Source organism: Solenopsis invicta, chromosome 16 (assembly GCF_016802725.1).
Source record: "Solenopsis invicta isolate M01_SB chromosome 16, UNIL_Sinv_3.0, whole genome shotgun sequence".
NCBI classification, from domain to species: Eukaryota; Metazoa; Arthropoda; class Insecta; order Hymenoptera; family Formicidae; genus Solenopsis; species Solenopsis invicta.
Genome location: NC_052679.1, coordinates 2979798 through 2994219, shown reverse-complemented (window position 1 = coordinate 2994219; position 14422 = coordinate 2979798). Strand labels below are relative to the sequence as shown.

At 39.5% G+C, this 14422-nt stretch overlaps 1 protein-coding gene across 1 annotated transcript in view; it reads left to right on the top strand.

The window, feature by feature from the left end:
* Positions 1-98: 98 nt before the first annotated feature.
* The window catches only part of LOC105202650 (T-box transcription factor TBX20), a 67936-nt gene continuing 53612 nt past the window's right edge, over positions 99-14422 (top strand). The window contains exon 1 of the mRNA XM_026132005.2: positions 99-948. Within this exon, the coding sequence (XP_025987790.1) occupies positions 765-948 (184 nt within the window). The 5' untranslated portion in view covers positions 99-764. The remainder of the gene's footprint in view (positions 949-14422) is intronic.

Genomic DNA, 14422 nt, shown 5'->3' with positions numbered 1-14422 from the left:
TCCCGCCTCCGGAGTCGATCGATACTGCGCGCGCAAAGCTCTGCTCCTCTCTCGGCCTCGGCTGCGCCACGCTGCGCGAAGTGCACCGGTGCCTTCGCGGCCGTCGGTGGTGGGGCAGTCGGTGCGCGTGGGAGGAGGCACGGCGAGTCAGTGGAGTCCGGGAAGTCGAGCAGCGCAGACGCGTTGTGGCGCCGTTTACGTTTCTCCTCGCAAGGTTCCTGGGAACTGCTGCAGTTAATCGACAGCGACGACGATCAATCGCCGTGACGAAGCACGTACGACGTATTCTCGCAGTCAGGGTGGATAGTGACGGTTGTTCGCGCGGGTAGGTCCGGCGCGAGATCTCGAGGGATCGATCGATCGCGAGATAGAACGAGAAGCGCGCTCTCGATTGCCTCGAGGGGAGAGGTGGAGGCGAGGCGCCTCTCTCTCTGGCTGCCGCGAGCCGTCATGTCGACACGAAGAAGAACGGTACAAAGACTTAATATGCCTAAGTGAGGGTGGTGGTTCTCTCTCTCTCTCTCTCTCTCGACTTTCCTTGAAGAAGAGAAGAAAGTGGAGGACCTCGCGCGCGACGGTGAAATAAAAAATTCATCGAAAGGACGCGAAAGGAGGAGGAGACGGAGGAGGCGGTGGAGGAGGAGAAGGAGGAGGAGGAGAGGAGAGATAGAGAGAAAGAGAGCACAGATCGATCGCAATAAGAAGATCGGAGTAACGAGAGACTGAACGCGTACGAGTAAGTGTCGTCGCTCGCGCGAGGAGGGATGCCTACGAAGGGGGAGAGGGGAAAAGCGACGGACTTCAGCATCGCGGCCATCATGGCGCCCAGGGGTCCGTCCTTCGGGCATTACCACCTGCAGGGCATCGGCAACGCTGCTGCCACCGCTGACACCAGCCTAGAATGCCAAGCCGGCAAGGAATTCGTTGCTGGGTCTACCTTGGATCACCGTGAGTCCTTTGTTTTCCTTTAATCGTAAACAATCATTTCTTCGAACACTTTTATTGTCGGGAAAGTATGCGCGCGATCTTCCCTCGCACCCTGGTGAATTCCGTTTCCTCCGTCGCGCTACGTGTCGTTCGTGAAAATGCACGCGCACTGAGAAAAAGATGCTTGAAATTAACTTGCGCGATTTAAATTTGCTTCGTTGAAATAAATCTTTACTCAAAGATGAAATAAAATCTTATTTCCAGCAAACGAACCAGATGGTAAAGGAATTGAAATATATTTTACAGAAAAATGTATACTCCGTTATTACACATTTTTATATCAAAGAAAATGTCACGCGTAACATTTGTTTCTATATATTTCAACTTTTTTCAGCGCGGCATTATGAAATTGAGCGTTTGCATCTTCAGTCGACTTCACGAGACGCAATGTTTCTCTCATGAACCCACCACTCTATCTCAGTTTCATGGCAGATCTTTCGAAAAGCGGAAGCAACAGCCGCGTTTCGGAGTAGCCCGATTATACAGGGAGATTATTCCGTTACTTATCGATCATCTGGCTAACACGTTAATCCTTTGTGCATCGTTTTATTATTGACATAGCACACGCTGACATAATACCATTCGAACGATAAGATAAGAACATTCGCAAACAGGAAGTCTTCACTCGTTTTGCAGACATTCATTCAATGCGTAAATGTCACTTTGTTAGAAGTTGAGTCAATACTTCTTTTGGGTTAATACGTACATTGTCAATGGAAATTCTAGAATTTGGGGCCTCTGAGGATTGAAACGTCTATACACTTGGCACAGAAAAGAATCAGTATCCAACGAAAATTAAAATCTTCTTGAAGGAATTTCGTAATTTTAAACAGAAAAATAATGAACTAACGTGAAGAAATTTTGTTTCTTATTGTAAGCAAGTTATGTCTGTTTAAGATAATAAATTCTTCCAAGAGGATTTCATATTCTTGCTTATGTATGAAACAATAAATTATTAATTTAGTACTAATTTTTTTTCTGTGCAATTTTTCTTTTTTTTCAATACAATTTTGATTATTTATAGAAGAGTCTTTTGTCCTTTCATGCTACGCTCTACACTGAAAAAAATAGTTTGGCAACAGCTACTAAATGTTAAGTGAAATAATGCCAATTGAATATTTGATTAATATAACTAAAAATAATTACATTTTTCTAAATATTTTATAAATTTGATAATATTTGCTAAATATTCAGAAAAGTAAAATTATTTACACAAGAGTGAAGAAAGTATATAAAATCACATAGACAATACAGAGCACGAAGACCTAGCTACCTAGCCATAGTAGGCATTCTTGTTCAATGTGTTGATACAGCAACGGTCAAAATATCTCTCTCTATTACTTTAAAATTATTTTGCTTATATTAACCAAATATTTAATTGACATTTTAGTCCACATTTGGTATCTATTACCAGACTCTTTTTTGGTCTAATATACGCGTTTAGTTTGCATTGGCTATTATACTTATTAATTGAGTTATTCGTTGGAGCCGTTATCTCGTTTATAACTTACACTTCGTTTTGTTATCAATCGACATCTTGTGAACGTTTGGCCGTCGGTCGAAGATGGAGACGTTAGTTCTGAGACACTTACCGTGGCACTTATACATTCGACAGTTTTCCGAGGCGCGGTTGCGACAATGGAAAGCGTGAGAGAAATAAACTGTCGTGAAACGAAACGCGGACGCGAGGAGGAAGAAGCGGAGCTGATGGAAATGTCAGACGCCGAAGTGATAAACGCGAGCGCGGCGCGTTTCGCGCATCGCTGCCGGCAGCGATGGTCGTAAACGGTGGAACGCACTTTGCAACATCGTCGTAAAACAATTTAATCGTATCTTCACGGTGTCGTAAGGCACCGTAAATGTAGTCCGTCACGAAGACAGGTCCTAATTCCGTACAGTCGAGGACGAAAATGTGCTCAAGTAAATTTATATTCAGTTTCATCGCGCGACTGTAGTCTGTCTCACAGTGAACCAGCAACCTTCACGGTGTCAATACATTGTCACAAAAGACTTCACGGCAATTTTAGAGCAGACGATTAACAACTTTTTTTTTAGTAATCTGCGTAATTCCGCATGAAAAAGTGAGATGACACGAGAAGCACAGCGATTTTCGAAAAAGTTCTTTATATTTTGTTGAAATACATTACATAATTTTTGTTAAAAATGTAATATTGGAAAGTGTTCATGAAATATGTCCAATTCTTTTGAAAATCAAGTATCAGTCTCTTTGTCAACAAAGAGTTACTAAATCATAGAGTATTTTTTCATGGCTTGGATGGATTGGGTGTTTACGCTCAATATAAGTGTATAAATAATCTACATTACACACATACATGTACAGTGTAAGTTATAGAAACTATATAAATAATCAAAATACCTATGACCCCATCAGTCAGGTACATGGAAAAAAATGATTTTGTTGAAGTATCTAAATATTTAACTGGATACAGATCTGAAAATAATTTTATTGGACCATTTATCATCAAAATAATTGTGACGGATGTTCAAATATGATGAGCAATGTTGCAAAAGATCTTGACACTTTAGTAATTCAATTTAAGAATTCAACATAATTATTTTGATGGCCTATCAAAATTATTTTCAGATTTGTATCCAACTAAATTTTTAGAATTAGCAAAACACTGTTTTTCATGTGATTTGAAAGTCAATTTAATAATAAATGATGCTAACAAGCATTTAAGGTGGCAATGATGCCAATGAGAATCCCCCTAAAAAGATTTATAAAATCATAATAAATCAATAAATCTAAGGATTAAAATCTAGCTACGATTAATAAGGCATTTCGGTTGTTTATATTGGTAACTTTCTAGCAAGAGACACAAATCATCACGAAAGTCACTTTATCTTTGTCTCTCGGTCATTGAATATCAAACAGACAGAGTGACTTATTAATTGATTTATTTACTAGAAATAAAATTTCATTTTATCCTATTTAAATATTTATTTCAATAAAATAAATTTATATCCCATAGATAAAATTTTTAAATATCCTTTTCTCCATGTAATATTATATATTTTTAGCATAAAGATACCAGACCGCAAAATGTATACAATAAATTTAATATAAGATAGATCGAGTCGGTCATAGCAAGATCTTCGTGCTGAAATAATGTTTTATATATGTTTCTATTTATTTTTGAACTGCGCGCCGTTACTTTCGGATTTAAACATAGTTCTTGAAAATGAAACATAATTAACTTGAAAATTAATTTAATGCTGATGCAAACTTGCATTTCTAAAGTCCTCTCCCCCCCCCCTCCCAAGAAAGTGAAAAATAATTACTTTTCTTTGTGTTATCTCAATTTAAGATAGTTTACATTGTTTGTATTACCTACATGGAAGAGATACATGGAAGAGATATATAAACATAACATGAACAATACGTAAATAATCCATGTAGACATAAGCTAGGTTTTGGCGCTCACAGCACTTGCAAACATCATTTGTTCTTGTTTAATATTTGACAAACAACAAGGATGAAATTATGCTTAAAGTGCAATAAACGTCAAAGCGAACGCAGTCGTAATCTTGAAATGTGTAGCATTTTCTTTCATCTTGATTCTTTTCTTGTCTCTTCTTTTCTCTCATTCTCTCTCTCTCTCTCTCTCTTGCCTTATTTATCTACTTTATCAATTCTACTCTACTAAAAGTTATTATTGTTCCTAATAATTTGATTCTAATTGCTCATACGTCTGGTATTTTGGGAAGCGTACTTCATCATGTGTCATCACAGAAAATTCGATTTAGCGAATCAAACTATCTCGCGGTTGTTAGCGCCGCGTAAAAGTCTTTTTGGGTTGCAAGAGGTTAAGTTACGGGTTCATCTTAGGGGTAACTGAGTTTACGATTTAACGAGCTTATTTAGAGTCTGTTGGTGTTGGAGAGTGTACGGCGCAGCTCTGTCCACCACGTTACAGGCAAGGCTTTTCCATCCGACGGCCTGCGACTCCGCGTCCGAGCGTACGGGCTATTACATTTTCGCATCTGTTAACTTCAACATTTTAGCTATTAGCCTAACTGTTGGCGAAACGTGCTGGCATATTCAAGTCGAAGATAATTATAGTCATCTCCGATAATGTATCCGCAAACATTTTCACAAACGCAATCGGCATATAATTATTGTTTACGCCGATTTGAAGAGTGAGGCAAACGTTATCGGAAGAAACTTTTCTAATAAAATTTTTATCAGTAAATCAAATCAAATGTAGTTAGTTGAGTATGCAAGTCTAGTGATTTCAAGGTCACGAGACTCTTAATTTCTTCCTTTTTACACTGAAAAAATAGTTTAGTAATAGTAATCAAAAAATCTAGATGGTACATAGTAGAAAACATTTTGTGTTAGAACCGCGGTTTTTGTTAAAATTCTTGCTAAATTAATATTTAACATTTATTAGTATTAAAATAATGCAACTATGAGCAAATGAGCAAATAACATAAAAATAATGTGGTTTAAAACAATAGAGTCCATAAATGAATGAAATATATGTGCATATCAGCATGTTAATATTAATTTCACGGAAGAAATATATTTCCATATTTTGTTTCCAAACCATGGCGAAATGTTTCACTTTTCATGTTAATTTTTTACATAATATCTATGTTACTGCCTAATATATTCATCTTGTGGTAAATTAACACAAAAAAAGAAGTGGACCGTTTGGGACATACAATAGAGGCTAAATTTAACGGAAATTTTCCAACTGTGTAGTTACTAAGCTTTGATAACTGAAATAATTTTAATTAAATGTTCGCTTAATATAATATTTAGTAATATTTAGGAACCATTTGGTGACGATTTAGTAATACTATTGGTTATTACTACTACGTTTGATTGTTATTAATATAATTATTAAATATTATTAAATATCTGATTATATTAATAAAACATTTAATTAAAATTATTTCACTAAAGTCTGATTAAAATTACTAAACTTTGTTTCAGTGTAGATTTGTAAAATCCTTTGATAATTATCTCAAATAATTACTTTATGAAAGGATTCAAATTCAAAATAACAGATAATTAAAACCGCGATCGTGAAGTCGGATAAGCGGCAGATCAGCCCGGTTTCGGTTTTTCCGGTCTTAAGAGCGTTGATCGCGCGCTGTCCCGTTAATAAGGAATACGCGAATCATCGAGCGAGCTCGCAGGAAGGAGAAAAAAAGCGTCGTTTGGCAAGCCGTGCGATAATTAGCGTCCGAAATAGCGGGTCATGCTCATGCAACGGGAACGCCGGGCCACGGCTGCTACCGGCGAATCGTTGCCAGCAAATCGCGCGTAAATTTTACCTGTTCGCACCAGAATTAACGAGCGTCCGCTAGACACGCTAAGCAGATAGTGATCTAGCGAGATCGGATACTCGAGGCCCCTTTCATAGATTTATGGTGCTTTTCGGTGACGAAAGAAACTCGATGCAAATTGGGCACGGGACCGGCAGCCAAGAAACATACGTGCAGAGCTGTGAAGTTACGCAAGCGCTTTGCCGTTCCTCAGATAAAAATGGCCTTGTTACAAATTCGTTGTCAGTGGAAAATTTTATCTTCGTATAATTTGAGTTAAAAATGTAGTTATCCCTTTTGATTATTTTTCATGTGACGTGCAAGAGTTACACAATTAAATTACACAGCATTAAGATTGACACTGTTTAAATATAATAATAAAATATAATATTAAAGTATAAATAAACAGAAATATGTAATTAACAAAAGATAAAATAAAAATAAAAAAACAAAAATTGAGATTAAGAAAGTTAAAATAAAAAAAGAAGCAAGAGTCGATATCAACGCACAAATTGTATGGAAATATTTAATAATAATATACAATTATTTATTGTAATGTATGCGCTTTGTGTCATTACTTAAAATACACGATAGCGAAGTTTATGGAAATCTTGATCTCATAACTAGATATATTTTAGAAATATGGAAGTTTTCTATTCCTTAATGTGCGTGCTGAAGGCCTATCTTTCTACAAAACTTCCATGAACGTATAATAGAAATATGCCGTATAAATAGAGGAGGATTGAACAATTCTTTGGAGAGTTAAATACTCCCAAACGAACTTCTACACATACATTACTTTTAGAGTTGACCATTGTCGAGAGAAACCAAATATATCATGCGTTATGAGAGTATCAGTTTTCTAAAAGTTTCCATATCCCTATCAGCAGACAATGTTTTTTAAATGTTTTTTTAAATATGTATTTTTCATTATGACGTTTTTTAAATATTTAAAAAAACATTTAAAAAATATCGTTTTCTGATAGGGATATACTAAAAAAGAGTAAAAGAATTTAGTCATAATAATGATCAAGCTTTGGTGAAATAATTTCAATTAAACGTTTCATTAATATAATTAAATATTTAGTCATATTTAATAATTATATTAATAGTAACTGAATGTAGTAATAGTATATTCGATTAAGTTATCACATGATTACTAAATATTAATAATTATTTGATTTTATTATTAACTGAATATTTAATTAAAATTATTTCACCAAAACTATTATCTAGGCTTGATTATTATTACTAACTGTGTATTCAATGTACAGAAACTGCGCACTATTCTGCGCACTAGTCCGACAAAAAATTCCAGAGTTAATTAAGCCTACTGCATAATGAAAAGCACAGACAACAGGAACAAGGAATACTAACGGGCAATAGATTTCAATTAATCAGAAACTGCGAAAAATATCCGCGAACCAATAAGAAGTTGCGCAATCTATTGCCTGTTGTTATTCTCTGTCTCTGTTGCTTGTGTTTTTCATTATACAATAGGCTTTACAGAAATTCTGTAGTCTTAGTTAAGCGCAGCAAAAAACACATCTGAAGAAATACATGTCGGGGAAAAGAGAAGGAAGGAGGGAAGAAATCCGTTTAATTATTAAATTAATTTTCAAGTTAATTATGTTTTATTTTCAAAAACTGTGCTTGAATCTGAAAGTAACGGCGCGCAGTTCAAAAATAAATAGAAATATATAACATATTATTTCAGCACGAAGATCTTGCTATGACCGACTCGATCTATCTTACATTAATTTTATTGTACATATTTCGCGATCTGGTATCTTTATGCTAAAAATATATAATATTGCACGGAAAAAAGGATAGAGATATTTAAAAATTTCTTTGTGGAATATAAATTTATTTTATTGAAATAAATCTTTATTTCAATAGGATGAAACGGAATTTTATTTCTAGTAAATAAATCATTTAATAAGTCACTCTGTCTGTTTGATATTCAATGATCGAGAGACAAAGATAAAGTGACTTTCGTGATGATTTGTGTCTCTTGCTAGAAAATTACCAATATAAACAACCAAAATGCCTTATTAATCGTAGCTAGATTTTAATTCTTAGATTTATTGATTTATTATGATTTTATAAATTTTTTTTAGGGAGAACGGATTCTCATTGTCATTATTGCCACATTAAATGCTTGTTAGCATCATTTATTATGTAATGAGAAAAATTGTGCGTTTAAAAATTTATCGGACTTGAATATTTAAAATACTTAAAAAAATTCTAGTTGTTAAAATTATTTCTTATTTCATTATTTAATTATTAATTGTGTTTTTATTAGAGCACATGTCTACTTCTTATTGAATTGATTTTTTATCCAAATATAGAAAATCACCGTTCAATTTTTTCTACTACTTTCAAACGTAATATAAAATAATCTATAATGTTTTCACACTTTTCTGAATATTTTGAGAAATGTTCCATACATCCTTAATTGCAAAAGAATTCTTGAGCTACCTGTTGCGAGACGAGATAGCGAGAAACAATTGGTCGCCGATCGGAAGACGCGCGCGTGAGTACGAATATAAAAATCAAGTAATGCGGCCAGACGGTAGTAGCATTTGTCATCCGCCATTGCTGGGGCTATCGCCGTAGCGGCGTAAGCTCCATCGCGCGCACCTATCAACATTGCGAAATTATTGTCGCGTGTGCATTCTCTCATGTTTATGCTCGATGTGTATAACGATCGATGCGCGTGGCGTAATTATGAAATTACGAGATAAGAAATGTGTTAATATATTCAAATGGGGATCGCGCGCGCTGGTACGTGTTATCACTCCATTCTCTTTTCAGCGTTTCTGAAAAATGTTTACAATGTGCCTAGTTTCTTTTTTTTTTTTTTATCTCCGGCGGCACTCGCGAAAGAGTCACGCGAATACAATTTGCGCCAGCAATTCCGCGTAGCGTTCGAAAAAACATTTCACAATAGCAGGAGGAATTACACCCGCTGAGAGCGGCAAGAAACGCGCAACCGCGCGCACGTCGCGTTGTCGAGTTTGCGGAATAAGCTTGGAGTAAAAAAAAAGCTGTCTTTCCCGCGATAGCGGTTCGCTAATAACACTTTTTCCCGCTTGATAATCTCGCGCTATCTGCATCTGGTACAAGCGAACTGGAAGAAGCGACGATAAGAGGAGAAGGGAAAAAAGTAAGAAATAAGAAGAACACGCGCGAGTTCTCTCCGAGTTTTTCCACGCGACCTGCACTTTTGCAGGCCGCGCGCGCTCTCGGCTCGCTCGAACGTAAATCGCATCGGCGCGTTTTTGTCGCCGGCAGAGACTCGTCCATCGCCTTTCAGCCAGTAATCACATTAGCGCACTTAACGACGCCATTATGCTCGCCGCCGGCGATCCGAAGGATTCTTAATCGTCGCCCGCGCTCGCGGGGCGCTCTCGGCTGCGCTCTGAGGTATGGTGTGGGCGGCCATTTAAATACCGCGGTCGCGCGCAATTAAAGATTCATGGGATCCGCGATGTCGCCTCGCGCGAGAGATCGCAATCGTTCCCGGCGAATCCGTCCGTTATTCTCGCGGTCGCGAGAGGAAGGCAAGAAAAAAAAAAAAGAAAAAAAATTTGCGTCCGCCGCGCGCGAATAACGATCGCCGGCTTAACCCAGATTTGAATCGATTACGAGGTGAGCCCGAGCGAGCTGCTCCTCGCCTGTTCCTTCCCTCCCTTTTTTTTTCTTCCTTTAAATCTCGTTCCTTCCTCGCGCGGATTGAGGATATCGCGTCCTTTTTCGTGTTATTTTCGAGATCGCGCGGCGGAGCGCGCGCTTCCTGCGTGCGCGCGAGATCCGAAACCGGTTCGCGTGTACGACGGACGTTCGGGTGTGGATATGTGGGGGGCATCCCCGCGCGCTTCCTCGTCTAATTTCCCAGCTAGCGAAATCGGACCCGCTCGCCGAGAGGGACCCTCGCATGCGCGAAATTAGCGGATCCGTTACAAACCGGTTTAAACCCTCTCCCGCCCTGCGAGCGCGTCCCCCGTGCACGGGGGGGGGAGGAGGGGGCACTCGGATTAAGGAATTACGTAAATTCGCTCTCGGGCCTGCGATAAGACGGGCCTGCAATATTTTGGGAAATGTTCTGTACATCCTTAATCAACACGTGAGAGATGAATCACATTTAATTAACTCGTTTATCACGTACACAATTCAATATTTATGGAATTTAACGGAGCGAGCTGTCGAAATAAGGACGAATGTATATTTGTACGTATGGATGTATGTTAAACTATAGAAACTTAATTTTCGATCTTCTCGAGTTCTGGATGACAGCCGTGTTTCCATACGGCGATTGATATTGCAAGAGATATATGAGATGCACTCCGGGTTAGCTCTGAAAATCGAGCTGAACTTGACGTGAAAATAACACACGGCGCGAAAATAACTCGCTCCAGGAATAGCACGCGCGTAATTTAATTGTCATGCGGAATCTCTTAAAACTAATCCAATCCTGACGGAGGAACGCCACATGTACTCGATCTAAACTCCATCTCCGGCCGGATTATAGCGATGTAATTAGACGCGGAGTCGCGTTCGCGTGATCGAGTATAGCGGCGCGGCGTGTCTCGCGATCTAAATGAAATGCAATTTATTTTTTAACGCGCCCCTCTCTCTCTAATCCGTCGGCGGTAAATGGCGTCGTGTTGACGGTTCGTTGCGAAACCGTAAGCGTAATTCCGTCGCTTTACACGCGCGCTGTCCCGTTTCTTTTTCTTTTTTTTTGCCTCGTTTCCGTCGACACGTCGATTATTTCTTTTAAAAGCACCCTAATTAAGAGTCATCACACTTCGGATCGCATCGTCATCGAACGCCGGCTAATACGCGTTCGCCGCGGCGATACGAATTATAATTATCACAATTTTCCGTCGCGTAATTGCAGCAACTGGCGTTACGCACTATATAATTTGAAAATCGTTTTCTCCGCGAACGGCGATAATCCGCAAATAATCAACGGCAACTCCAGGTTGTAGCTCCAGCTGTGCACACATAAATAGCTCGAGATGGTTAATCGAATTCGTGACACGGAAAGTCACCGAAATTGGATCAGCTCGTCTCTCGGTTTGAAGCACAGCCACGGCTTGAAAACCCACATCTGATTCACAGAGAGGCCACTCGAGTCTGAATGAGTCGATACATTCTTCTCGGAGTCATTCCTTCCGCGCGGAATTGGAGCTTGACCCCAATTCTCGCGACGCGGAGGTGTGTTCCCCTTTTTCTGGCCGGGATAAAACGGCGATTCCGGTAACGCGATCGTTTGCCGGATTGCTTGGGTCGATCCTCTCGAGCGGCGACGTCCTTCGGAGCGGGGCCCGGGTGGTGACAGGATTCTGGGTGGTCGTCGGCCGTCGGTCTCAGCAAAAGGAAGCTTACGTCAGTAGCGGTCATATTTCTTCTGGTCTTAAAAGATCATATGGAACATGGGACCACCTTCTCGCACGCGCGCGCGCACACATTGTGCAAGGCTCTCTTGCTCCCTCCCTCCTCTTCTCTCTCTCTTTCTCAACTCCTTCTGCATATTTGCCTGAAAAGCTTCCGATCGAGTATTCAGTCTACTCCGCGGTGCTGTTTTATGTGCTCGTATACTTATGTGGGTCGATTCTCTCATGGAAAAACTTGAAAGTGTCCCTTTTGCGTGATTCAGGCTTATTTTGAGAATTTTCCCAATAAGAGGCACAAATGCACACAAGAATCATCTGTTTCTCACTGAATATTAAATAAAGGCGGAATGTGTTTTGGTATCCCGGTTTTCATACGAAGTCTTCACGCTGTGTCTTTTGAAATTGTGCCTGAAGTTATATATTCGTCGTTTATATATTTTTGTTAAGGCTATTAGAGAAATGAAAGAGTCGAAGGAAAAAGAGAAATAGGGACGCGCAGTATGCAACTGAAATAAATTCCGATCGGCAAGATCGGGATTACCCAATTATTCCCTGTGGTTAAGGTTTCCTGAGGAGGGATAAATGTTTTCCAGAAATAAAGAGAAACAGAATAATTTCATTTCGAACAGTTTCATAATACGCATTCTGATTATTGTAAGTGAATGAAGTAAGACGCCAAAAATCAATATATCATATTGACACGTTTGTTTCTATTAGAGTTTATTTCTATTTCTTTGAAAAATGCATAACGAAACAATTTGTAACCGATTTGTAACAATGGGTAACAATTGTTAAACGTAAAGAAACCAAGAGACCAGCAGACTTCTCCAGAGGGACATTATTGTCGTGGGGGGGAGAAGGGAGACAGAGCGAATGAATGAAATGAAACGAATTCTAGGGCAAACTTTCTAAGAATATACAAAATATATTAAACTGGAGAGTAAAGCCTATTGTACAGCGAAAAGCACAGGCAATGGGAACAGCGAATAACAACGGGCAATAGGTTTCGCAACTTCTGATTGGTTGAAATCTTTTTTGCGGACTTTATACGGATTTACAATAAACTAGAGATGAGTAAGATAAAGTGAGATACAATAAAAATCGTAATAACGCACAAAAAAATGAAGAAATAAAATTTTGAAAATGGAAAAGAAATAAAAAGATGAGCAATTGTAAGCGACTGACTGACTGACTGACTGAGCGTTATAACAAAAATAATCGCATCAAAAAATAAACGTAACAAAAATTTATCGAGAGAGAACAGTATGTGTGTGTGTGTGTGTGTGTGTTTAACGGGGTGTTTACTAGTTTGATATATTTAGTTTGCATCTCTTATTGAATTTACGTAAACTAATTTGGAACGAGCTGTATTAATTTTTTGTGTTTATAAAAGATTGTTTTCTATAATTACAGTAACTGAAAACTTTGCATTTACAGGCGCACATTGCTAAAGTATTAATTAATGTGTGTGAAGATGTCGGATATATTTATACGACTCGCAAGTCTAATCTAATGATGTTTCTAAAAAATCTTTTGGATATACCCTGTGTTTTCTCAAGAAATTAATTAATCAGTTATTACAATGTGCCGTTGCTGTTCTCCACACAACACTCTTTATTTCACTATCTGTTTATCAGTGTTCCTTTTATTTCACTATCTGTTTATGTATCTCTTTCTCGGAAAAACGGGGGAGAACGTGTCGTCGCTGGAATAGCTAGATTTTCTACCGGAAAGCCGATTGTTCGCAAATTAACGAGCGGCGTCGGGGCAAAATGCACGTCCGGGCAATTTCTGCGTGCGTGACGTCGCGGAAGGCCGCCGCCGCCGCCGACGACGACGACGACGACGACGACGTTCGACGATGCATTCGCGGCTCACGCGAGAGACGCGCGTGTCGAGGTGTTAATTTTAAACACACCGGGCTCTTTTTTCCCCCTATCGAGCGCGCGTCCACCGGCTGTTCTCGCGCGCGAGAACCTTCCTCCCCAGAATCGCGCAGTCCTCGGCGCCGCCGTAACGATAGCTCGACGAGGATAAATCGAACGATTTCGAAACCTCGCGAGAAGAAATGAACCGGGAATGCATAGATGCACACGCGTGCGTGTGTGTATACATGTTCACGTTCGCTCGCTCGTTCGCGCGCCTCTTTACACGTAACTCGCGAGGCGACGTGACACGCGTGCCGCGACGCGAACCACGGACGTGGCCTCCGCGGCGCATTATTATTAGCCGGCCGCGTGTGTGCGTGAATACGGGAGTGCGTGCGTGCGTGCGTGCGTGCGTGCACGCAGATGTGCGCGCACGCAACGCGCGAGCAGCACGCGATGCGCGTAACTACGGTGCGCGTTCAAGGCGCGCTTCGCCTCCCGGCGTTACCAGCACCTCGCGTTCAAATCTCGTGAAATTCGCACATTCTACTCGCACACATTTCGCAAATATTTTCCACACGCGCGAGCTCTAACTCCTAGCGTTCTGTTTGTTCGCTCGCTAATAATTTCTTCTTGGGAAAACAGATATCAACGCACATGTAAAAGCGTTTAATATCAGAATTATTAAAGCAATTAAAACAATTGGTTTATAATTCTTTTTATGACGGCGCAGTTGTGCAGCTGCTGCGCGTTTTTCATTGTGATATGTAAGTGATTAAATCGGTCAATTAATTTTTTCCTTTCAGCTTTGAAAAAAAAAGTATTATATGTAGCATATTTCCATAACAGAAACATATAATATGT